The 26,907-nt window shown below is 42.7% G+C and overlaps 1 protein-coding gene across 3 annotated transcripts; it reads left to right on the plus strand.

Annotated features, from left to right (window-relative positions):
- Positions 1-2,842: 2,842 nt before the first annotated feature.
- IP6K2 (inositol hexakisphosphate kinase 2) lies at positions 2,843-26,230 on the plus strand. 3 transcript variants are annotated; one of them, XM_075714284.1, is made up of 6 exons: positions 2,843-2,876; positions 18,629-18,927; positions 21,030-21,252; positions 21,954-22,129; positions 23,434-23,609; positions 25,455-26,230. In XM_075714284.1, the coding sequence occupies exons 2-6, from the start codon at positions 18,726-18,728 to the stop codon at positions 25,950-25,952; spliced, it is 1,275 nt and encodes a 424-aa protein (XP_075570399.1). In that variant the 5' UTR covers positions 2,843-2,876; positions 18,629-18,725; the 3' UTR covers positions 25,953-26,230. The 3 variants fall into 3 exon arrangements, with proteins under 3 accessions (XP_075570399.1, XP_075570400.1, XP_075570401.1); XM_075714285.1 differs by lacking the exon at positions 2,843-2,876 and adding an exon at positions 16,611-16,697; XM_075714286.1 differs by lacking the exon at positions 2,843-2,876 and adding an exon at positions 16,707-16,724.
- Positions 26,231-26,907: the final 677 nt, after the last annotated feature.

Raw genomic sequence — 26,907 nt, forward strand, 5'->3', positions numbered from 1 at the left:
GAACTTTATGCTCAAGGATGTTTCCTCCAGATCATGGATTTGACACAGCCCAAGAGGGAGAAGTTTTGCTCTGCCGCTTCCTATATTGTACCGGTTCTGTAAATAACGGGAAGTGCTTGTTCCTTTACCCTGTCAGTCTGACACTTTTCACCAGCTCCTTAAAAATGTGTGTGTGTATACATATATATATATGTGCACACACAGTGCACACAAGGGAGAGGAAAGTGTTTGTGGAAGCGGGGTGTTTGTTGCCTATTTAATTTGTGAATTATTTTGGCAGTGGGAGAAACAGGCACCTTTCTGACTGCCTGCGTGAGCAGATCCTCATCGGCTTAAACGCTGCATCTCCTTTGTCTTGGCGAGGAGGAGGAGGGTGGAGGAGCGTTGCTGTTGCAGTGACTCCTAGAGCTAAGCGTCTTATATTCAACAGCCTCACACCATTGCTCAGGGTGAAATGTTCTCACGAAGTGGTGCAGGGTCACCTGGAGTGCCAGGCAGCCAAAGGATCAGCCTTGCTTGCGTGTCTGGGAGCATGGCTAGCTGGAGGTTCATCCTAGAGCCGATGGGATGCGGGGCTGGAAGTTTAGGAAGTGTCCATGAGCCATGTGTGGGCAAGGACAGTGGGGGAATGAAAGGCTTGCCAAGCCGAGCTTGATGTTTACGTCTTATTACAGGCATGAACTGTATCAGGGAAGCTGATCGCGGGGGAGGTAGGAGATGGCTGAGTGACTCGCATAGCCTGGAATTGCTCCCCCGCTAATTAAGAGGAACAGAAAGAAGCGCAGTGAGGAGCAAGCCTTGAGGAAACCTAATGCTGCCATGAGCATGTGGGAATATTCCCAGCCTCTGGAGGGGTTGTGCAGCCACCCACTGGGTAGGGGTCCCATGGGGTGGCACCTCAGATCCCCTCTCCTTGTGGCTGGGGAACATAAATCAGACATGAGCCCTGGACCAGCTCTGGGCTTGCAAACAAAGATTAAAACTAGTAGCCTGTGTCGATAATCTCCAGCCATAACTGGCAGTCTCTTGAGTAAATTACAGACCTGCTCTCTCACGACCAGCTTCAGCCCAAAGAGGCATGTATTTAAAAGAAAATCTTTAAATATCCAAGGAAAGTCACCAGTTTTAAACGGCGAGAGACACATATGAAAACAGATTTTGAAATCAAGATAATCATGATGGCGCCAGCCAGATAAATTAGAAGATCCTCACCAGGCAGCCCTGCTTGGCTTTGACTGTCAGCCTGATGGACAAGAGAGGCATATTTTAAGCAGTGAGAACCAAGGGGTATAATTGTTTCTTACACAAGACTGTACACATGCTTGTACTTTAGAACAAGGAGAAATCAGACATCTCTTGCCCTCTGAATCTCTTTGGTGAACTGATGTTCATGTCTCCAAATGGAGGAGCCGTTCCTGAGCCAGACAGGCCCCGGGCCCACGCAGGAGCGGGCAGCTGGGGAGTGGAGGTGGGAGGTTTGAGCGAGATGCTCTGTGTGTGCAGCCCTGCCTTGGCAGCCCGTGGCCAGAAAGGCTGCGTCCCTTCTGGAAACAAAGGATGCCTTTTGCTGTGTGCGTTGTACAGCAGAATTGTGGTGGCTGGTGTGGCTTTTAGCTCTGACCTTTATTTAAATAAAATGCAGAGTAATTTGTATCTAAGTGGAGTTGTTCTGTCTCATTAGTGTGATTAAATAGATGGCAGAGCGTTACTAAGTTCATTGTCAGAGAGACTGTTGCTTAGTAATTTAAACTGCAATAATCTCATTATTCAGTCATTTTTTTCTTACAACGATGGTGGCTCTGTTGTTACAGGCGCATTCATGGGCTTGCATGCAAACCCCGACAACTGTGATGGCATTTAAAACATCAGGCCACAGGCTGTGAGAAGTCATTCAGGGTAAAGCTGAGTACGGGGAGCCTCTGGGACTTTCGACCGCATAAGCCTGAAGGAGATTTTTGGTGGTATAGAAACAGAAATGCAGAACTAACAGTTGAGCTTAGGCGTACGGCCCTATAAGCCTCCTCTGCTTCAAGGACTTGACGGATGCTCTTCCTCTGCCTGCTCAGCGGGGCAAGAGGTGAAAGCGACCCTGCAGCCAGGCCCCAGTCACATCCTAATTAACAGCACCTGTCGCACACAAACAGAGATAAACCGTTTTGAAGCAGGCACTGAGGCAAAGTTAACCAGAGCCCTATCTATGGCTGCTGCGGCCTGCAAGTCAAGGAGGAGCGACTCCGAAGATCGTTAAGGGCGCAGGAAGAGGAAACCCAACCCTCCCCACCCCGCGCAGGGCTGGCACCAGGCTGAGGGCCGCTGGGTGGGGGCTCAAAGCTCGGGGACAAGGCAGGGTGCGTGGCAAGGCCAGCTCAGGCAGAGGCATTCGCCTCGAAAAGGTGGAGGCCGTGTCCTGTGCTTGCCGGACAAAGCTGAGGCAGGTCCCACGCGGAGGCTGGCAGCTACAGAGGGGCTGCTTCTCCCCGTGGTTCTGCTTCCCTAGGCCGGGACTACGGAGAAGGCCGGCCATCCCCACCTCCCCGTAGCTTCCGAGGAAGGGGTGCGCAGCCAGGCCGGGCTGCAGAGCGAGGACGGGGAAGCCCTGAGGCGCCGAGCGCTGCCTGGGCCTGCCGCACCTCCGCCCGCCCCAAGGCCGCCGAGGCGACCCTGCCCGGTGCCCGCCGCCCGCCCCGGCTCCCCTAGCAACAGCGGCGCTGGCGGCCGCCCAATCAGCGCGCGGCGGTGCGGGCCGAGCCAATAGGGAGGCGGACGGGGGGCGGGGCGTGCTGGGGTGGGGGAGGGCCGGCCCCGCGTCGCGACGCCATTTTAACGTCTGAGGAACAAAAGAGGCGAAGCCGCCGCCGGTGCCGGCCTGACACCAGGTAACGGGCGCGTCCCGCCGCTGCCCGGCGCCTGCCGGACGGCCCGCTCGGCGCTGCGGGCTCTCGGCGAGCCTGCCGCCGGCCTCCCCCCCTCCCCGGTGCCGTCGGCTCTGAGGGGGTGGCCGGGGGCTGCCGCTGGCGTGTGAGCCGCGGCGGGGCCCTCCCTCCGCAGGCCCCAGCCCCGCCCGTCGCGGGAGGTCGGCGCCCGGACCGGCGGAGGCGGGGGGAGGCGGCTGTCCGGCTTCCCGCTGGGGATGCTCGGCGGCAGTTTCGGGCGTGTGGCGGCGGCAGGAGGAGGGGCATTGCCCGGGCTCCGGGGGTGGGGGGTGGGCACTGCCATGGCTCCTTCCCGGGGGAGCGGGAGCAGGGCTCTGGCCTGGCATCACCCCCCGGGGGTGCGGGTTTGCTCCTTGATGCGGGGGCGGGCAACAGCGTTCACGGAGCGTCCCCGTTCGCACATCGCACCGCTTCCTGCGAGCCCTGCGCTCCCCCGCGGGACTGTGCGGGGCGGCGGCGGGGGTTACCGGGGCGGGAGGTTTGCGGCAGCGCCGGGCCTGGCTCCGGGGGGCCGCGCAGTTCTGCGATCTTACGTGGCTGGGTGACCCCCGAGCTGGTTGTCGCCCCTTGCTGTTACTCAGCAGTTCTCATCTGTCTGAATCATAAAACGTTGGTTTTCCTTTTTGTTTGGGTGGTGGATGTGCTGCAGGCTTGGCGACTGTTTCATGCACTCTGTAATATTACAGAATGAAGAAAAAGAGTGCTTCAGGAGGTGTTGCATAATTGGACGTGATGCTCACGAATGCCCTTTTGCTGTGTAAAACGGAAATAGTGGGTGATGTCTTGTTACGAGCTGGTTTAAGCATCACAGCTTTGGTAACTTGTCTTGGGGCCCTCAGGCTATTAAACAAAAACATGTTTGAGGCTTTGGAAATCGGCATAGTGCTTAAGAAAATAAATGTTATAATTGTTGATAGAATAACAGCCTGCTGGTAGTTACACCCTGATATGTTCTTGGCCTTAATTCCATTGTGAAAAGTATGTGTGTTTAACACTGATATCTTTCCTGATATATGCTGGAATTTAATTGTCCTCTACTAGCTTGCCTTTTTATTTTTTTTGACACTGTGCCATATGTGTCCCATATACTCAGGTGTTTTAGAGATGCATCCAGTGCCCATATGCTTCTTTAGGCTCATGAGCATCTAAGGGGGCAGTTCTCTGTCAAATATTGTAATTAGAATTTTGCTTTAATGTTTTGTTCTGGAACATTAAAGTTAATGTGAGTCTGTTTTAACTTTTCAGTCAGGTGGTGTGTTTTTGATCATTACTCATCATGTAACAGTGAAGTGAGAGTAGAGCAGTTCAAATTTGATGCTTGAGAATAACACGTAAGGGTTATTTTGGCTTTTAAATGTCTAAGAATTGGCATCTTTGCTCATAACTTTGCTTACAAAAGACAAAAACTATTTGTAAAATTTGAAATTGTCTTTAAGTTGGAATTAATTTGCATATTTTCAGGACTTATGATAACATTAAGGAATGAAACTGGGTTTATATACACATGCATCCACACACAAATAATTGAAATGTGTATTTGAACAGTGGACTGATTTATTTGTTTACATTTGGCCTGTTGAGCATCTTCCAGCTTGTTGCTATTTTTCTTGATTAGAGTATATTACAAAATGAGGAAGAACCCAATGATTTAACTGTCAGAATTCAGGAATATTTCTTCAAAAAAGAATAATCTTCAGTGCTCAGAAGTGTCTCCTGGTTAAGGGTTGCAGGAAGAATTACAGCCATTCATATGTACTTATTTGTAAAAATTTCAGACCTTAACCTTGGCCAGGTAGCTTTTCATAAATTTATGTTAATTCATTTGCTTGAAAAGCCATTTTCCTACATGTTCTGTCTTTGCTGTTTGTACCTTTCTGAAGTAATAATGTTATCTTGTCTGTGGTACTTTAGTCATTCAAGTAATGTAAGCTTTATGTTGCTGTTCCTTCTTGAGGGAAGGTAGATGGGAGCCATCATAACCATGCAGTATGGTAGCTTGGGAAGGATCTGGAAGACTGGATAGTGGTCAGTCATATGAATGCTGGTCTTTGTGCTCTCAAAAATTCTTTCCCTACCAGTTGCTTGCAAGGAGGACCTCAGATTTGTCAAGCATGCAGTTTTGAAAAAACAGGATGAGAAAAGATGTTAAAGAAAGAAACTCATTGCTGCCTGTCAGTGGATGGGTGTCCAGCCAGGTCACTGGTATGGTGGTACTTGAATTGTTCTCTGATCAGCTGGGGAGTGTGAGAGGATATTTTGGGGATTTTTTTTTTTTCTTCTAAGGGGTAGGGGAAGTGTGTAAACCTTGTCATAGCTAAGGGTGTGTCAGTCTGTCAGCTGTGGTGCTAGGGACACAAATGCCTGCCTCTTTGGTTTAGGAATAGGTAGAGGCAGGGAAGTGTATGCTGTCAGGTTGATGGTGAAAAACGTACTTCACTAGTGACAGAAATGCCACAAGGATATTGCATCTAAAGGGATATGTTAAATAGTCATTCTTAAAAATCTTTAATTCTTTACTGTCTGAATACTTTTTAGTGAATTGAATTAGATAAGGTCTGGAGGAATTCTGAAGTAACTGGTATTAGATGTCAGTTACTTTTGATGATTCTTGTCTGACAGTGTTTGGAAATCAGGAGACAGCTGAGGTGTTTCTCTGGGAGGTCAGGAGCACTGCTCCTGCAGCCGAGTCAGTGCCTGCCCGAGCTCCGGAGCAGGTCCAGATCCACAATAGGCGAAGCAAGTGTCTCCTCAGTAACGCTTCTGATGCTGTCCTGCCTGGGGAGCTTCACTTCGGGTGGGAAAGACTAGGGGCAAAGGCAGGGTTTTGAAGTGAAGCATGATTTGATGTGGTTTATAATGCTAAGCCGAGGTGTAGCTTCTTCCTTTTTTATGTAGTTCATTGGTTTCCTTAATATTTCTGCACCAGTGCTTCAACACAGAACTTTTTAAATGGGTAGGAATGTATTCCAAAAGTTCAGATACTGCGTCAAAAGATTGAAAGGGCAGAAATTGAGTTGGGACTAAAAATTTTGACTTGAATGCGGTCTAGGGCGCTAGCTGTACCCAGAAGTGTGGGGGTAAGAGCTAAGCTGTGGAGTTTGAAGCTTTATTAGGCTGATATTTTATATCCATAATAATTCTTGTGTGTCTAGTGAGCATGGGCTAGAACCATTATCTGAAAGCTATCAGGTTTTTACACTGGTGTGTGGAAAAACTTGCTGCCTCTCATTCAGTTCATCCACTTATCAGTTGTTGAATTTGCTGATGCTTAGCTTGTCCCTGTTGGCAAGAAGCTGCGGTTGGTCTCCAGGCAACGCAAGTCCGGCTGAGCATCTCAGCCTTGCTTTAAGAGATGAAAATTTTCCATTGCGGGGAGAGGATTTTTCCTCTCTCGCTAATTCTTTTATCTGGCTTTGTCTTGCACAAGGTTATTGTATCTTTGAAACAATATAGGGATGGCTTTCAAATGTTAAGAGGCTACATTTTAGAATTTTAAGGTGTAACTGCAGATGTGCATTTCTATAGCTTTTGTTAGAAATAGCTCATTAGAATGTTATTTTTGGGCCTTTCATAGTAACTACTTTGTTTCAAAATAATCCTATCTTCCCCCCCTTTTGCAAAAAGCTGTATGACACAATATCATGTGCTGTAAGTAGCTCGAAATTTCTCCTTCTGCAAAGTCTGAAATACTGCAGACATAATGGAAGCAAAATTGTTCAAGTGAAGGTCTAATGTTCATTGGTTATGTTTAATTGGGTGTTCAGGAGCTTGAAATAATCACTGAAAGCTTTTGCAACTTCTTGACTTGTGTAGCACTAAGTCTTTGGAGTCCTGACTGTCTCAGAAAGACAGGCTGTGTTAGAAGGTAATGATAATCTTCATAATAGGTACAGAAAGTACTCTTTCACTCTACTGGTTATCAGATATTTAACCTGCAGTCTTTGATGACGCTGTGTCTGGGTTGCTGGTGCATATGGAAGATTGTCTATTGGAGATAGTGGGAACCAGTTAGTGCCCAGTTTTGCATTGTTTTACTAGAAAAAGAAAGGCTTGCTCATGAAATGGTTTTGGCCACTGAGAGTCTTGCTTTATGAAGACAAACTCTGTGTGTGTTTGCCATGATGAATGGTTGGGCAAGAGACTACACAGGAGATGGCTGGTTTGGAGCAGTGTAAGTGCTCATCAGCCAGTTAATAGCCCAAACAGAACAGGTAAGTACTGAATTCAAGTAGCCTTTCAGCTGTACTCCTCTCTTCATTCTTGTCTTCTGTCCTGCTGTGTTGACATCCAAAAAGTTGGAAGGAAGTGGAAAAAAAAAAATTTGGATCACTTGCTGATACTGTTTAATGATGCCTCAGGTTGTTGAGACTTACAGTGAACAAGCTCAAGGACAGAAGATACAATTATTTAGGCTATTTTTCCTCAGAAAATCACACTTAGAAGTAAGAGTTTGGGGGGTTTATGCCAGAACTTGTATTAGAATAAGTGCAACAAAAATTATTTTCTCGAAGCACAGAGGGCTTTGAGCCTACCCAAATAGCTGTGCAGTGTTGTGATGCAGAAAATTTTCTACAGTGCCTGAAACCTTATCAGGAATTATGGGTGGTGCCTAATTTTATGCTTATTGAAGATGACATCTTCCTTTTAACATTTGCTCTTTTCCTTTTTCATATCTCTTCCCAGAACATCATTTTGGATATATGGGGAGAATGTGATGGCAATTGATTTTTTTTTTTTTTTACAGTGACATCAATTAGATGAATGTAGTTCCTTGTTACAAAGGTGAGGAGTGAAACTGCTGACATGATAGGCATCATCTTGATGTGTCTGAGGTGTTAGCTCTTTTAGAAGATTGATTCAGTTTAACTGAAGATAGGAGGTTAAATTGATGGGTGGATGTGCTCATCCTGAAATAACCAGCATTGTAGCTGGGAATCTGTTCAAGCTAACTTAGGAAAAAATTTGGATCTGGCTTAATATAACCGGTCAGTTTTCTGAAGAGACATCTGTGAATATTAAAGTTGAGGGTATAGTTCTAGATGGGGAGGGAACAAAATGTTTTTGGAGAATCATTTCAGAATTCCTGGAAACAAGTAGTCTCTCAAGGATGAGGGGTAAATGAAGTAAATGCTCATGGAGCTGCAGTGAGTTGTGTGGCAAGAGGACTGTCTTTCAGTTCTCTTGAAACAAAACCTTTCACATATTTAGATGTTGAATGATGATTTATTGTTTTAAAGTGCAAATAATGATTTAACATCACTATGCACAGTTTGCTTCCAAAAAATAAAACAGTCTTTTGTAAGCTTGAGTTCTCCTTGAAAATTTTTTTTCCTGACAGTATGCTATTTTTTAGAAATACAGAATTGAACATGAGCACAGTGTGGATGGCAGTGCTATATTGAAGGTTTTTGAAGAGAAAATGGGGTTTCAGCAATCATCCTGTCTGAGTCTTCCCTTTTTGGTTCGTGGTTGTTTCTCTTTGAAGACAGTAGTGCAAACCACACTTGCTTGTGCTGCAGAGTCACTGGCTGCTATAAAAATTGCCTGTAAAGCAACAGATGTGTTTAAGGGAGTAAGACTTATAGTTGTGTCCCATTACCTGAGCTAATAAAACTTGTGCTTTTGTGTCATTAAATGTAGTTCAGCCTGTGGGGGGGTGAGCGCGATACAGCCAAGCTCCTGCGAAAGCTTCCTTTATAGATTACTGAATTTGATAAGATTTTAAGTGGTTTTGTACTGCTGTTTGAATATGTAAACTGTATGAGATTGAAATGGATTAATATTTTGACAGTGATTATTATGGTGAGCCTATAATTGGCCGCAGATGGTGTACTATGTGATCACTAAAAGATAAAACATGAAATATGTAAATAATTTTTTTTTAAAAAGCATTTTTTAAGTGCTGTTCAGGTGTGCTTGTACAAAAGATCCTTGTCCCTTTTACTAGGGAGAAACTGTGCTTGAAATGAGTTACATTTACCAGGGGAAAGATTCATGACTTTCCCCTTGGTTTTGTTGTGCCACATCAATCTTGTAAGATTCCTCTTTTGTCCTTACTTGCTCACATCCAATCTGCTACAGCTTAGCAGAAGCACAGTGAAATTATTCTTTTGTATTTTTGGGGTTTGAACTTTGGTAATTGCTCAGTCATCTTGGAAGAAGCTATACATTCAAGGTCTTAGGACCCAGTTATTTTCATAATTCTTTTTAGAGAGAGAGCATGTAGAGGTCACTGAATCCTATAAACTCTTCCTTTCAAGGTGCAAGTCTGGGTTGTGTTATCTGATTTAAGATATGTTTTCAGTAGTTTGAAATGTTTTGAAACATAAATACAATTTTAAAAGGTATGTTAAATTCATCTTATGAACTTGAGCTGCTCTGGAGCAAAACTCCCATCTGTCATGATCATCAGAAGTAAAGTCTTGGAATCTACACTTGAAGAATTGTAGTTAAAAATCTGGATGGGCATTTCAAGTCTGATGACTGTCTCCTGTGCTACTTTTTGACCAGTTCATACAAAAAGGAACTAAGCTTCATATGAAATATGTTGATGGTACAGATGAATATACACATAAATGGGATGCATGAAATATGTAACTGCGTTTTGGGTGCCATTCTTCCTGCAATAGTTTATTTATAGATGATCTTTGCTTTGTGCTTCTATGGAAATGTCTGCTCAAGGAGTTAGATTGGATTGTAGGATTTGGTCATCTAAGCTTAAATTTAACAATCTTGTCCTGTGGGCCACTAGCGCTTATGGTTTAAGAAGTATTAGGGCTTGGGATTTGTGAAGGGAATACAGACATAGAGAAACTTTGTGTAGTTAAGTGAATGTGACTTTTGAACAGGACTTGACAGTTATCCTCTTGAGCAACTTCTCATATATGGCAAATTGGTCACAACTCAAAGGCCAGTCATAAAGGTACCATGTTCTTTTGAGTGGCTAGAAATACAGTTCCCAGACTGCTAAATTCATGGTAACGAGAAAGGCATAGCCTTGGATTTATTTTAATCTTAATGCTGAAATTTCTGGCATTTTTGGTATTTTGAATGACACTTTCATGTGTGTAATCCACACAATTTAGCTCTTGCTGTCATATTTTCAGAAGATTAAAGGCTGAATGCTATTTTGGTTTCTCCACGACAAAGGGCAGTATTGTCTTCTTATAGCAACTGGTGTTTTTAGCCACTGGTGCCAGAATACTGTTCTAAGATGGATCAGTTTCTAAATAGGAAGTTTAAGTAGCTTAGTTTTGGTGGTTCAGGTTTCTTAGTTTCCATGGCATTTTTACTTGGAAAAGAGGCTAGTTCTTAAATTACACAATCCCTGGAAAAACTGCATGGGTCAGAATTGCATGCTCTTTTTCTGGCTGAATATGCTTAGTAACCTGTAACTTGGCTTTATTTTAATTCTAGGGAGATAAAATAACATTACTTGAGAGGTAAAGCTCTGGCATTTCTCCAGAGCTTTGTGTGTAGTTAAGTTTATAGATTACAAATGGTGTAGGGAAACCTGAAAGCTGTTGCTTTTTGGGATGCTGAAATATTAGTTCTACTGAGCACATAACCTCCTCATTGAGGTTTAAGAAATTGCAGCTGAGGGGTTTCTGTGCATGCTTCTTTTAAGAAAAAGCTAGAAGCTCTTGGAGACCACCTTGGTTACTGCCTTGCTTTCCAAGACAAAAGGATTGGGAAACAGGATTTCTCCTAGTAATGTAGAGCTGGTTTAAGGAAGATGGGGATATTGATTGTGCATGAAGAACAATAATGGAACATTATACAACTTCAGATTTTTTGTTTATTGTTTCTCCCTTAATATGTTATGCTTAGATATATCAGTGTTCCATAATTCTTAGTTTCATCCATTTAAGTTGTATCCAGAAGTCTTTCTGGTATTTGCTACAAGAGGTGGCTCTGCAGCTATGGTGTTAAATTTACAGGTGTAAATGCATGTCTTGTGTGGTAGTGTTTATTTCTCATAGTAGCTACTGCTGTGTTTGGGTTATATTTAAAGGAAGACAAAACTAGAAGTTCATGTTTAGAGAATAAAGGGAGATAGCATAAAAATGTTGCTACTTTAAAAAAATGTTTTGTGCTGAAAAAGTACACATTTCTATACATTTGTCAGCATCTGAGTGCTTTGTCTTTCTATATTATAGACAAAATTTCTACTGGATAGACCTGATTCCCTCTTTACGAAAAGTGATGTGTTCAAAGGGTGTTGGCTTATGCTCTTGCGAAGTTCATAGCAGAACAAGATCTTGAATGTAGCGCTTTGGCTACAATGGCAAAGGGCTCCCATGTTGGACTGCCCTCCCTCTGTTTTCAGTGGAGGGGAAAAGATCTAGAGGAGTAGTACCTTCAGGTGTGACAACATGACCTGAGGTCCTCAGAAGAGCCTAGGGTGTTTCAGGATGTTTTTCTGCACCATAGTTTTAAACTCCCCAGAGGGTTTTTTGAATTACTTAGTGGTTTTGAAGAGATGTTAAACCGTTATATGTTTACAAAAATGTTGGAATGTTTTTAAAAAAACTAAACACTATTTCAGCTGTGTTTGGCTTGTCATGTGCCAGTGCTAGATGAGCTCTAGCACAGAGTATATAGATTTTTCTTAAAATCTAATGCCAGTTGGTGTTAAATTTATTGTTAAATTCCTCCAATAATACAGCAGGAGACATGTATACAACTTGATAGAGGGAGTTCCTGTAATTGCTGTGGAGAAGGGCAAGGCCTGCTGCTTTAATTTATTGAACTGATGAACAGATACTTTTCCACCTGCTAATAAGCATGCATTCTTTCTTGGTGGGAATCCTTTGTTTGCAGTCTAATGTTAAAAATAGGATTAGCTTTCTACCCTGATGGGCCAAGACTGCTAGCTCTGTCATGTTCCCAAAGGGTTTTGCTAACATGTTTTGTAGAAACTTTGTGTATGAGTTAATGTATAGTTCTGGGTTCCTAGATTCAGTCTGTTTTGTGTGATTAAGTAAATTAATTTGAGATTTTTTTTCTTATCTGGAGAAGTTTTTTCATTTTTTTGGAACTACAACAACATGTTACTGCAGTTACCAGCCATTTAATAAAGACAGATTAAAAAAACCATATTACTTTATATCATCACTTTTAACAAGCAGGTGGTTTCTTTTATTGGTCTAGCCCAAGCACCCTACATTCAACAAGAAGAATTTGCTCTTTTTTGGCTTGTTGTATCTATAGGTGGTTATGATAGACTCATCACTACAGTGCCTGACTCCCATCACCCTCATCACTTACCAGTGAAGGCTATAGTAAAAGTATTTCTGCTTGGAAAGGGATGCACGTGTCGTCTCAATATGTAGGTGTGGAGGAGTTGGTATTTTACTCTTGGATTTGTAAGTGTTCCTGCTGAGTCTTTTTACAATACCTCATGCTTACTCATCTCTGAGTACAAGTCATGTGGAGGTAACTTAATGATTGTTACATTGATTGATTTGCTGCAGAAGAGCTTAATTAACCTTGACTTGCGTAGAAACTTAGAGCTCAGCATCTTTTTTTTTTTTTTTTTTTTTACCATCACAACCACTTGGTTTAAAGTTATTCTTAATGAAAAAGAAGGGTGTTTTTCCACTCTGGTCTTTCTTTTAAAATAAGCTCAATGGAGAAGTCTTCTGAAATACCTTATGGGTCTGGGTATTTCCAGACACTAGCCAAATTTGTTAGCGGATGTTGCAGAGACCTAGAGCATGGTGCTGCCTTGTGTTGTATGTCGTTCTTGCATATGGTCACTTGTGAGATGTCCCATTCTCCTCCCCCCTTGATGCTGTGGCACTGCCCCTCTTCCCCCCCATGATGTTGAAAGCTATTAAGTCTGCTGTATTAAATTTGCATTACTTGTAGTTTAGGGGACATTTTTTTGTCAATGCACTCTTGTACTGAAGATAAACTTTTTCCTTAAAATTAGTTACCAGAATAAGTGCTTGTTTCCTGTAATCATGCAGATTTTAAGGCTGTTCTTAAGGCTTTTACCAAAACCGTAGGATTCATGTGAGCACATTATTATGCAAGCTCTGCATTTTTACCTGATGAGATAAAAAGCTAGAAACTATAGCTTTTATTGCTTAAACTTGGTTATATGTTACTATTGAAGGATACAAAAGGCATCAAAAGCATCATAGCGTGGGACTTGCATGATACTTAGAGGTATAATGCATCCTTGAAGATAAGAACTTATTAAAACAGTTGTGATAAATGAACACAGAGATCTTTTTTTCTGTTAAGAATGAAAAACATCTATTGTACAGGGTTTGCTTCCTAATCTATATGCAGTTCATCTTTCAAATGTAATTTTGTATTTCTGATATGTTTTAAGGCTGCAGACTGGACACTAGAGAATTTGAGTATCTCCATTCTAGTCTTAAGAACTTCTGGAGCAGAACACACCAGAGTAACCTCAATTCATGAGCCAAGCAGCAACTAAATTGAATGTTAGAAGCAATCCCTCACAAATGTTAGACTGGGCAAATTTGCTAATAAAATAGTGTTATATGTAGAGGAATGGCATTGATTTTCATCAAAATTAACCACAAGTTGTGCAAGAACTTTGAGCCTGAGCATGTTTAACATATCTAATGTTTTTAATATTCTGATGTTGCATCCTCTGCTCTGTATTTTGTGTTCTTTGATTCAAGGAATGTACCTTGCTGTTTGCAAAGTAACAGAATACTAGTAACAGAATGTGTAGTTTGGTCACATAAGGACTTGTAAAATTCCTGTCACTATTACAGCTTGATAGGTGTATTGTAGGTTCTTAAAGTGTGTTTATTCTGCTTCAGTCATGAAGGGTCATTCTCTTTGAGCATTGTAATGATTTACCAACTTAGACCTGAGGTACCTTTTCAATTTTGTGCACAAAACAGGTGGTGGCCTCTTGCAAACATACCAGATGCTTTCCACATTGATATTTGCATGTTCTTATGTCCTTTCTCAGCTGGTATTCCTTTCTTCCTGAGCCATCTTTGGGTTGAAGGAGCTTTCTCTTTGGCTTCTTTAATGGGTCACTGACACTCTTTTTTTTTTTTTTTCTCCTGTTGTCTGGCTGTGCCATTCCTCTGTTTCCTTGGAATGTCGGGAAGGGGCTTAGCTTTGGTTCAGTGGGGTTATAGCATCCTGCAGCAGCTCTGCTCTGGAGGTAGCTACCCTGTCAGCTTCCTCTTTGCACTGCCCAGTGAAGTGAGAAAAGGACAGGCAGAAAACTTTGCTGCCTTGCTATTTCTGTCACTGTAATGCTGATTTATGGCTATTTGGAGCTGCAGATATTGACCACCCAAAGTAAAAAGTCTGCACTTGAGAGAACCTGGTTTTAACAGATTGCTTAGGTGGGCAGCTCTGCATCAGTAATTCAGCTATTGGAATGTTTTGGGAAGAGGTGTTTTTGAGATTGTTATGAAGGAAGGAGCTGCTGCTTAATTGAGAGCGGTGCTCTCCAGAGGATGTGTTAATGCAGTTGTGTACGGGACTAAGTCAAGAATCTGTAATGACATTAAATACCTTCCAAAGAATGCCATCACCTGAGATTAATATTAAAGTCTGAAAACATGAGTTCATTGCAGTATTCTTTCGATGGTCATTGTCACATGTGAATGAGAATAAGAAGTCTGTACATGTCACTTCTGTCTTACAGATTTGGGTTTTAAACGTCTTTTGCTGCATACTGTAAGAATGACATGGCTCAAGCTGTTATTATGTCTACACGAGTTTTTATTTGCTTCCTTCAAGTTACGTCAGATTTTTCTTTTAAAATGCTTGACATGTCAAGGAATAGTACATCTGCCTTTTTCTGCTGATGTGTCCTTTGAACAAAAGAACTTAACCAAAGGCGCTTAAAAGCACGTAGGAGGGAAAGGGCAGGGTACACTGAGCCTGCGTTTGCTGTCTGGAAGACTGCCTGAAAACAGCTGTTCTGTGCTCTTTCTCTTGCCCAAAGTGCATTGAAAACAAACTGGGTGTAGAATCGGAGGAAAGGCAGTGAAGAACTGTATTGTGGTTATGCTGGTTGACATCAATGCCACTTCAAGTATTGGTCTTAGGTTAAAGTTTTTATTTCTAAGGAAGTGGAACCAATTTGACACACTTGTGAGGTTTTTTATGGTATTTATAAATGAAGCACTGCAAAGCATTTCTGATGGGCATTACAATTGTGCTCTAGGTCCTGTTGTTAATCTGAGTGGCAAGATTCCCAATATTGAGTAGAGCCAAAATGACAAATAAATCCTGATTGTTTGTAGTGGTAATGTGAAAGCATGCAGCAGGAAAAACCTTAGGATCTTACCCAAAATTTTTTTGCAAGTGAGAACTTCATTGGATGAAAACAAACTGAATTTATTAGGTAAACAGTGCTTCTTATCATGAAAGCTAAAATACATTAATTGTTCAAAGTGCAAACTGAAACCTCTGGATTCATTAAAATATAAATTATAGACAAGATTGTGCAGGCTTGCTGCTGCCTTCTTGAGCACTGCTTGGTTAAAGGCTTTATGGCAAGGAACTCCTTGCTGACGCTGTTCAGCAGTCCTCTTGCACGCAGCTTTATACTGCGTAGCTGTATTCATACAGCTTTTCCAGCAGGGGCACACACTACGGCAGTCTCACAGTAGAAACAGAACATGTGGGAGTTGCACTGTGGTTTTGGAAGACAGAAACAGAAGGAGAGCTTACTAATACAGGCACAATAAACTCATCTTTATTTGTTTGAGTTTCCCCCTTTATCTCTGGTAGATGCACATTTGCCTTGTGGTCATGTGGACTGGGTATGTTGTTTGACTATGTATAGATGTTTCTAACATTTCTCTCTTAAAAAAAAGCCCAAAACAAACCAACCACACAACCAAAATAAAACCTGCCTAAATATTTCGTAACTGATACTTTTATAGTATCAGGGCTATAAAAAAGTTGCTTTGTTACCCCTCAAACGGGAAGTTACACTGTGTGATGTGCTGCCAGATCTTACTTTTTCAGGAAACGGTAGAGCAGCATGAGTAGTCCTGTCCAATTCTCACGTGGCAATGGGATTGCCAAGCACAACGTGGTGCACCATGTGCAAGTATTGTCTGGACCACTTGGGTATCTGTGAAAGCAAACAAGTTTGAGCTGCTACTAATGAGCTCCCTGAACATGTGTTGGGTAAACAAGGTGGCGTGCATTGTCTGTATTGGAGGTGCTTTTTGCTAGAGAGTCATTTCTATAGCATAAACATCTACAAGGCTTAACTGCTGATGCAACTCTGATGCAGTACTACTAGGACTAACTACGTGTTTGAGGTTCAGGGATGTTGCAAGGTACTTTCTCAGTTTGAATCGCTGCAGCTGCCATCAATGTCTGTACATCAGGGGTAATTAGGAAGGCGGCCACAGAATGGTAATGCTGTCTTGGAAAGAGTGGCTCTTGTAATGCTGATGTACTGTGATACTATTAAAAGTGGCTCTGCCGGTGTAAAGCACTGCCACCACAGGATCTTGTACCTTTGTAGCTGTGCCTCCCGGTGAAAGCTGGCACTCTTCTGGCTTTCCCTGGGAAATTCCAGAAGACTGGAGGCATTGTTGGCTCTAGGAAATCCCGATGAAAACTCTTGAGACTTGTATAATGCACCAATGATTTTACAAACGCAAACTGATGCTTAAAATTTCTCTAATAGAAAATGGAAGCAACTCTCAGTCAGAGCTGTGCTCGGGAACTGATGCGGCTTGCTAAGCGTGCGTTTGGTGAAAGCCTGAAGTTTGCTACACACTGCTGGTAAGCCAACTTGCAGTCGCGTCTAAGGTGAGGAGCAGCGTGGCCCTGCGTGGAGCGGGTGGTACTGTGGGGAGACATGGAGCAAATCTGTGACTCCAGAGCACTCACAGTGCCACCTTCCGACTGCGGCAGCTGCGGAGATGGGTTGCACTGCCTGGTACTGAGGGCAGGCCAGGGCACATGGCTTTCCATGCTGGCTGGGCACCGCTTGGTTGTAGTTAAATAGTTGTTTGGAAATGGCTTGTGTCCAGGGTGGAACTGAGAGGTTTTTAATCTGTGTGTGTCTGAGTTGTCAAGTTGTTGATGTTGAGGTAAGAAACTTCTCTGGGGATGCAGTAGCTGCATTATAAAAAAATAGTGGGAAATAGAAAGTAATAGAGATGGAAAGGTTACTGATTTTGCTCTAATCTTAAAATATAAATAGAGTATCAGAAGAGAGTATTGTTTCTGGGAAATACTACTCCAGTTTAAATTTTACATACTCTTGCAGAGGTATGCACGAAGAATCTCGTTTTCTGTAGTAAATAACTAGCTAAAAAAAAAACCTGGTAACTTTCTGTCAAATAAGGCTCTTGAAAGAAGGGGGGCGGCGGGGGGGAGTTAACCAGTGTGTAGTGAGTAAAAACTGTATTGACCTGTTATCCTGAGGTGCAGGTAAATATTCCAGGAGCTGGAGTTCAGCTGATCGATCTGTTGTTTATCAGTTTAGTTGTTTAATTCAATTAATGCCCTTAGGTACAGGGCATGCTGTAGGCGTCTGTAGTTGTTAGGGCTGCTGCTTTAAGCCCGCAGGTCTCTGCTTTTCCAGTTAATGTAAAGCTGTTAAATATATAAGGAGGACAAATAAAAATAGACCTGTGACCTAGAACACTTTGTAGTCTCTTTGAATTAAGTGCATTATTGTTCGTGTAATGATCTTCAGACAAAATAAGTACGAGGTTGTTTTTAGCTGCAAAAAGTTAATCATTAAAGCTCAGGTCTAAAATTAGAGCAACTGGACTTAAAAATTTACTGGAAGGTAGAGACCAAGACAGTCATGGTTTTTTTTTTAGCTTTGCTCCTTTAATTGCATATTGAAGTGCAAGTTGCATGAAACTGGAGGCTGGCCAGAACTGAGCAGTGCATAGTCACAGGGCTACAGATGCAGATGGCACAAAACACTCTGCCTTCTGCTGTATTTACACAAAAATAAGTTCTTGGAAAATGGCTTACTAGCATTATGTTTTTCATCTGAAAAGTTAGCGTCTATGTAATATTTTAAATATCTGACCTGTTGTGAATAAAACGGTGAAATAAGTGTCCAGCCTGGACCTCGGCAGGTTTCTGTGATTGCTGTCATTGTCTGAAGGGAGGAATTGTAAACCTTCTGAATTTCTCTGGCTGGCCTGGGATGCGCGCTGTTAGCCGGCAGCGCGGGGAGGGAGGGATCGTTGGGAACGCTGATGCGTCCGTTTCTGTGAACGGACGCTGGAGGACGTCAGGCGTAACTTGAAGTAGGACTCGCCAAGACTTAGCATCAGTATTTTTTTAATTAAAAAAAAAAAAGGCAGGAGTTTTACCCGCAGCTCGCCCTCTGACCAGCGCCGCCGGTGCGCGTGCGCGGCCGGGCCGGGAGGGGGGAGCGCTCCGCGGGGCTCTCCGCCCCGCCCCGCTCACGCCCCGCCCCGCGGCGGCTCCCATTGGTTGCGGCGCGCTGAGGGGCGGGGCCGCGGCGGGGCTGCCTGGCTGCGCCCCGAGCCTGGCCCGCAGTCGGCCGGCTCGGCTCGGCTCGGCTCTGTTCTGCTCTGCTCTGCTCTGCTCTGCTCCCCGCGGCTCGGAGCAGCCTGCGCGGCCGACTTTGCTAGCGGCACCGCCTCTCAGCCTTGCTTACCCAGGCCGCAGCGTGCGGGGAGACTGACGGCGCGGCGCTCTCTTTGTGTTTGTTTTAACAGACTTTTGAATCGGAACAAACACCTTCAGGTCTCCGAGGCTTCTGGCTCTGAACTGCCTTCACTACTGTCGCCTTCTTCTGTCTAATGTGCTACAAGGATGAGCCCAGCATTTGGAGCTATGGAAGTGGAGCACTATTCCAAGGGAGTCCTGCTCGAGCCTTTTGTCCACCAGGTTGGAGGACACTCCTGTGTCCTCCGGTTTAATGACAAGACCATCTGTAAACCCCTTATTCAGAGGGAACACCAGTTCTATGAGACTCTCCCAACAGAAATGCGTAAATTCACTCCGCAATATGAGGGTAAGTTACCAAACCTTAGGATGGGGTTGGGCTTTTTCTTTCTGTAAATACAAGCGTGCTGTGCTCTCTGTTGTCTCTGAAATCTCTTCTGTGTGGAAGAGATTTTAGGGTTTTCTTTTCATGTATTTTGATGTTGTCTGAGGCAGGCTGTGGAGATGCAGGGTGGAAATGCTTGCCAAGTTGGTGTTTGGGCTGACTAACAGCATTAGAGTAGAGCAGCTCTGCTGGTGATAGCCCATATATCTCCCTTAGGCACAGGTAAGTAGCTAACAGCTTGTGAATGTTTTCAGTAATTCTCTGCTGCTTTTTTTGTGGATTTCTGATTTTTTTTTTTTTTTTGCCACTTGTTTAATGTTTGTTTACAGGGATTCGGTAAGAGTGGTTGACAGTGTTTTGTGTAAGCTTAGTTGTGGTCTCTTGGTTTTGGATTTCTCCTCTGACTCTCATTTTGATCACAATAAATACATGTCAGCAAGGTGTCATGTTGAATATTTGCAGTGTTGTTTCTGCCATTAAGGAAATGAAAATCCATGGCATTTAGGTAGGCAAGGATCAAGTAGCTGTGATGAGGCTGAGTCAGATATTACGTAGGAGTGGAAATTCCAGTTCTCCTAAGCATTGTGCTAGTTTAACAGAAACACTTTTCTTTCTCTTTGCTATTCCATCAACTGCTGCCTGGTGATTAATAAATAATATGTCTGAAGCACTTTTTAAAATGGAGTTGCTTTTTAAAGCACATTGATTTTAACAGCCATAAGGGTGATGAAGTTTTGCATACTGTTTGTGAAACTGGCGGAAGACTTCAGAGGAGGTGTTTCAAAGTTTTATGCTCCCTGCATGCTTACAGAGACTTTTTGACATGTCTAACTGCAAGTTCTGTTGGACTGGAAGAAAATGTGATCTTTGAATGATACTTCTTAATGTAATAGAACAATTGTACTAGTGTATATGGCTTTTTGGGGAGTGTGGGGAGGGACTTAGGGGTAAGGGGCCTCACTTGGTCCGTCTCTGTTATTTTTTCCAGGATAAAGCCAAAGGCCATTTGCTAGCTGGCTCCCCCCTTTTTTCCTGTTGTCCTTTCCTTTGTGGCAGCAGGACTGTCAGTCAGAGCTTCTGCGCTCCCTGCCCCAGCTACTGTAGGTCTCGGAGCCGCCTGCCCAGCTCAGAAGTGCCAATCTCTCGCCGAGACCTCTCCCCTCTGGCCTAGTGATGAGCTGCAAGAACTGTGCAGACTGGTTGATATGAGAATAAAGAGAGAGGACTGAAAAAATAAAATTAAAAACCAATTCAGACAATTGTTACGGCTTCTTCATTAACTGCTGAAACTTGCTAATGTAGCACTGAGCGCATCTCTGTCAGAGCGCTCCACTAAGACTCTTAAAATGCAATGCAGTGCTCTAGAGACTATTGAGGGGAGGATGAGAAAAAAATGCTTTCAAGGTTCACCATGTTTCTGTACAACAAACAGATTTGTTTTGTATTGCATTTTTGTTATTTATTTCACAAGATTGCTGCATAACCAGTATCAATAAAATATATTCCAAAAAGGAGAAGAAAATGTATAATTAAACGTGGTGATTAAGTGGAAGCTTTTGGACTAGTTTCTATTGTAATGTGACATTTTCCTTGTTTTGCTCTACTTGCAAATCTTTCCTTTCCCCTGGGGATCTATTAACCGAATCTTGTTTGGATAATAAGTGCTTTTTGCTTTGCTGTTGTGCAAAACTTAAAGCTTTACATCTTGCTTAGGGTCAGACCAGTCAGGTTTTTCAAATTAATAAAAACTTTTATTAATTGAAATTGTCTCCTGTTATTATTTGATTCCTACTTGACTGCATCGGAGAGAGAAAAGAACCTTTTGTATCATTGTTTTGTCAATATGATAAATTGTCTTTTGTGAGGTGTCATTTTTGTCTAGGTCTTTTGATATTTGTTAGGTTGGCAGATGAGGTTTGGCCTGTGGCAAGATAGAAACTAAGGACCAGGGTAAGAGAAAAAAAAACACCTAAAGTTGCTATACTCTTAGTGTAAAATCATGTCTTCTAAAAGGCTTGCTTGTCACTTCAGCAATTCATAACTGTCTGTGTCCTTTCTCTCTTCAGGTGTGGTGTCAGTGAGCTTTGAAGAGGATGAAGATGGAAACTTATGTCTAATAGCATATCCATTAAATGGGGACCACGATAACTTAGAAAACCTAGATAATTCTGACTGTGAACCCAAAAGTAAGCTGTTGCGATGGACTAACAAAAAGACAATGTTGTTAGAAAATGAGAAGATACCGAAGGAATGGGTCCGACAGCACAGGAAAGAGGAAAAAATGAAAAGGTAAGTTTGATAGGGGGAACTGGAATGCAGAGTGTTGAAGCATAACATTTTTTGCTGTCAAATTAGGATCTGGTCTCCAGAATTCCAGAGAACTCTCCAGGACTCTTAACTTTCATTTTCTTTTCTTCTTTCTTTTGTTTTTTTTCCTGACTTCTTCAGTGCAGACAGGTTCAGTAGTGAAACTCATATGTCCTCAGCCCAGTAGTGTGTTGAATCTTTTCATTATTCTTTTTTGCTGTAGTCAATTAAAAAAGGTTTCCTTATGTTATTTTTGAAGCTTCCACAAAAAAAAAGAAAAAAAAAAGAAAAACCACAGCCACCTGCAAAAGCACAACAGTTCTATAAAAACAAAACAAAAAATATTTGTGTTACTGCATATAACGTACTTTTGTAGGGATCCTGCTTTACTCCTGTTAGTGACATTTTTCCCCTTGCTCATTTATCTTAATTGTGCCCACTGTAAATATTTTGTAATATATTTGGCTATATGCTAATTTACATTAATGTGGAAGTAGCTTTATAAAGGTTGAAATATTACTGATGGGCAACTTGTCCAGTTGTACAGAAAGCAAAATAAAACTTATGCTAGCTATTAGTGAAGGTGAGCGAAATAGTTTGTAAAGTTAAATCTACTGACGACCCCTTTAAAGTGCTTATTTTTCTACTTGACCTCTCATTTGCTGCTTTGTTCTGTTTCCTAGTCACAAATTGGAGGAAGAATTTGAGTGGCTGAAGAAATCTGAAGTCTTGTATTATACTGTAGAGAAAAAAGGAAATGTCAGCTCACAGTTTAAACACCATAATCCTTGGAGCATGAAATGTCACCAGCAGCAGTTACAGCGGATGAAGGAAAATGCAAAACACCGGAATCAATATAGTATCCTTTCCTGAAAATACCTCATAAGAGTTGGGCTCTGCTTTTTATTTCTTGAACGTGCCAGATAAAAGTACAGTGCGGGCTTAACTGCAATCCAGAGAGACTCTGAAGCCATGATTTATTTGGTGACTTTCAAGGGATTACCAGCAATTTCCAGAAAACGGGTTTTTCCAGCATGTAATAAAAGTAGCTAGGCTAGGAAATTCAGATAACTTAATTAAAATCTGCAAGTTGTGGATTAGTTAGTGGAAAGGTTTTACAGCATTCTGTGTTTGGGATCTTCCACAAAACCAGTCCACTAATGTAAGCTTCCAAAGGAGAAGAGTTCTGTCACTTTTTGTTACTGTTTTGGTATTGGTGCTCTTAAGAACTAGTGTCCTCTTTCCCTTTTTCAGCAACTTCTTAATGTTGCCTTAAATATAGAGGATATTCCAGTACCTGGAGTTGTCCGCTTCTAGTAGTCTCTTTTTAGTGAGCTTTTTTGATAAAGAAAAGCTGAATATAAACTGTCATGTAGGATTGGAGTGTGAGAAACAAAAACAGTGACCAAATCCATGAAAGCTGAAGCACACTGGTTTTGTGCTCTGGAACTGCAGGCAAACATCTCCACCCTGCGCATTCTGTGGAAAAAAGATCTTGCTGTATGCAGGCTTGGATGCAACCGATACATCCTGCAAAAATGTTAATATATATACTTGGGTAAATAAATTCCTTGTGTGCGAGGAGTTTCAGTGAATGGATTACTAGAACATTGACTAATAAGCTGTTCAAAATGATAGAAAGTATTTCATGGCTGGTATCCTCACTATTTCACTGTAGAGGATTATTAAATTATCTAAGTAGAAGTCTGTGATATCTCTGGAACAGTATTACTACAGATGTTCTGAAATGCTTTTTAAGTTCTCTGTTTCAGAGGTGATGTGAAAATGCTTCACTGTTTTTGAATGGTAACTGAGGCAAACAAAATCTTTATTTCCCACAAGAGAATGTCTCTTGCTAGGCAGGACATAGTTCGTAAGTCCAAGTCTGTGCATCAGGTGCCACAGTATATTTCTGTATGACCCCAGTTTCTTCTTTTCCTCCCCTTAATGTGGAAATTCACCTGTCTTCTCTAGAGACCAGTGAAACTGGAATTAGATACCCCCTCTGCTTTATGCCAAGTTTATGTAACTAATTTTTGATAGGCTACTATGTACTGGGCGTGTTCTGGATGTGCTTAAAGTTAAGACTGTGGCTAGAAAATCTGTGATGATGGTTTTAAAACCTGTATTCCTCACTGTGGGGATTGTTCCTTAACTAATCAGAATTCATTTTGCTGGAAAACCTAACGTCTCGATACGAAGTGCCATGTGTGTTGGACCTTAAGATGGGAACCCGACAGCATGGAGATGATGCGTCAGAAGAGAAGAAGGCTAATCAGATTCGCAAGTGTCAGCAGAGCACATCGGCCGTTATTGGAGTCCGAGTTTGTGGCATGCAGGTGCGAGGAAAACTAGTTATGTGTAGGGCAACAGACTTGCATCCATTTCTGTTAGTGGGGTTTTTGGCTTATGTATTATTCCATGTGTTACTATCCTTGAGATCATAGAATCATTTGGATTGGAAAAGACCTTTAAGGTGCAACCATTAACCTAACACTAACTAGTCTACCACTAAACCATGTCCCTAAAGCACCACATCTACATGTCTTTTAAATACCTCCAGGGATGGGGACTCAACCACTTCCCTGGGCAGCCTGTTCCAGTGCTTGACAGCCCTTTCTGTGAAGAAATTTTTCCTAATATCAAATCTAACTTCCCCTGGCACCACTTGAGGCCGGTTCCTCTTGTCCTGTCACTCCTTACTTGGGATAAGAGACTGACATCCACCTTGCTACAACCTCCTTTCAGGTAGTTGTAGAGAGTGATAAGGTCTCCCCTGAGCCTCCTCTGGCTGGGAACAATCCCAGTTCCCTCAGCTGCTCCTCATAAGACTTGGGCTCTAGACCATTCACCAGCTTGGTTTCCTTCAGTGAGGGGAATGAGGCTTTTTGAGTATCACTTATCAGTTGAAGGTGGCAGCATCTGCAGGAGCAACCTGCAGCACGTGCTCCGCATCATTGAGAGTGTTCTTTGAGTGCAAAAACAGTCTCCTGCATAATAGCAGCAATTCAAAAACTGTGTAGTAGAATTACTGATATGATTAACATTTCAGGATAGTGTAGGAAACAATTGAAGGGAGGGTCTGCCGGTACAGGCATTTTGAATAAAGCATGTGGAAATTTGCCAGAATATTAAGAAGCAATCAGTTCTGTCTTGTCAACTTTGAAAAGCCACAGATCTTTCACTGCCTTAAGTAGACTTGTTGCATTGTGCAGACAAGAAGTGGCTTAGTAAATGTGATAAGATTCGTGGTCAAATAAGGAGATAGAGTTGTGTGGACTTTCACCTGAGTTTTTTGTTTACTTGTTTCTGTATTCCTAGAGTGACAAATGGGAAACAACTTGTTTGTATTTGAGGCTTTTCTGAAGCCTCTCTCCTCCCATCCAGTAGATTCCAGGAATGCCAGCAGTGTTTGCTAGGACTTGTTCCACAGCATGACTATTGGCATGTTTGGTGTTCAGCTCACTGTTTAACTTTGGAGAAAAGCACGACGCAGCAATGGAAGTGTGGGAGCTGCATTTCTAACCACAGTGTGCTGGGATTTGAGTGGGGCCTGCTTACTGTTCACCTTCTAGTATAGACCTGTGCTGGAAAACAAGGAGGAACTTTGGAGGCACCTGCAATCCTTACCTGACCCGGATGTTTAGGCATTAATGAGCTGTGTGGTGTGTAGACTACTATCCTATAGGAAGGAACCTTCCTGCAGGAGCACCTCTGACTTCTTTAAATACAGAGGATTATGGGGCACACCTTAGTTTTATATAGGAGTGTTTGCTGTGACTTAGAGCTCATCATTCTGGCAGTCAACACTTGTGAGCAGAGGCAGATAACGAGCTGAATGAGTGGCTGCGGTACAAATTGTAGCTTGACTTTGGAGATCTTGGCCGCAGCTTTCCTAATCTCACTTAAACTCCTCATTCTTACATTGCTGGTGGAAGAGCTCAAATCTAAACCGAAGGAATTTTCCACTTCCTCTGTGCCTCCCAGTTCCATAGACACTGCTGGATCTGTTGTTGTTAGCAGTTGCAGTATCTGTGCAGGAGCAATTTTAAGAGAGTAGTGTGTCATCTTGTAAAAGCTTTCTGTAGCATGTGTTTTTCTTTCCCCTTCAAGGCTTTGAGTCAATATTACCAGCAATTTCAACTATTCCTTTTCTCTTGTCTTGTGTGTGTTTGTATGTGCAGGTCTACCAGGCAGGCACTGGCCAGCTCATGTTCATGAATAAATACCACGGAAGAAAACTCTCAGTCCAAGGATTTAAAGAAGCACTTTACCAGTTCTTTCATAACGGCAAATACCTGCGCAGGGAACTCTTTGAATCTGTTATTAAAAAACTGACTGAACTCAAGTCTGTCCTAGAGAAACAGGAGTCTTACCGCTTCTACTCGAGCTCCTTGCTGATCATTTATGATGGAAAGGAAAGGCAGGAAGTTGCTGTTGACTCAGACCCGGAGGACTTAGAGGACCTTTCAGAGGAATCTTCAGATGAGTCAGCAGGAGCGTATGCCTACAAACCAACTGCTAGTACTGTTGATGTCCGTATGATAGACTTTGCCCACACCACTTGCAAGTACTATGGAGAAGACAGTGTGGTGCACGAGGGCCAAGACACGGGTTATGTTTTTGGACTTCAGAATTTAATAGATATTATTAAAGAAATAAGAGACGAAAGTAGTGAATAAAACAGTGTGAATGCACAGCAGTAGAAAGCACTATCGTGACTCTTTGTATTCCAAAATTATTGGCCACTTTCTGGTGGTAGGAATCTTTACAGGCTCTGCAGGGATGGTCCCGTCAGAGTCAGACTTGTTCAGAGGGCATTTACTTATATTGGTGCTGGACCTAGCACTGGCAAAACTTGGTATCCTTATTTATTTTAACTTTCTTAAACATTCCATATTTGATTACTCAGATACCTCTGTTATCCCTGTGTGTATACGTTCCAATAAAATTCTTTTTGTTCATTGTAAATGATGCTTCTGTTGTTGTTGCTGGTGACTGAGGAAGAGATGAAGCTCGGAGATCTTTCTGGTGGTGTAATGCAAAAGCAGTGTATAAACAGCAAGGCTTACCTGCCTCATGAGACCACATGTGGAATAGCGCATCTGCTCTGGGCCTCCCATCAAGAGCAATGAGCAAGTCCAACAGGGAGCCACCAAGATGGCTGGGGGCCGGAGCTGCTGCCATTTGAGGAGAGGCTGAGGCAACAGGGCCTGCATAGACTGGGGAAAAGACTGCTCAGGGGGACCAAATGGCAGAAGGTTGGAGGAGAGACCTCAGGAGGTCCCTTCTACCCAGAATGATGTTGTAACTTTGTTAAGAGACGAGTTCTCACTTGTCATCTCCCAACAACCTATTTCCTATTTCAGGATCTTGTAAGCTAGATCTCATGCTGTGTAACCCATTTCCAGAGAGCTACTGACATGTTTTTTAATCTAAGCTGAGCCAAAATGTTGTAAGAAACTGCTACAGGATTGGCTGCAATGGCAGCGACTAGGGGAGAGCTGCAGGGCCTGAAAGGTGACCTAAGCAGCTTAAAACCTTAGTTGGGACAAATAGATGGGAAGGAAGTGTCAGAAAGTGAAAGGACAGTGAATAACTGAAATAAAGATAACGGAGTCACTCCAAACCACTGGT

The sequence above is a fragment of the Pelecanus crispus genome, chromosome 7 (genome assembly GCF_030463565.1).
Source record: "Pelecanus crispus isolate bPelCri1 chromosome 7, bPelCri1.pri, whole genome shotgun sequence".
Classification (NCBI taxonomy): domain Eukaryota; kingdom Metazoa; phylum Chordata; class Aves; order Pelecaniformes; family Pelecanidae; genus Pelecanus; species Pelecanus crispus.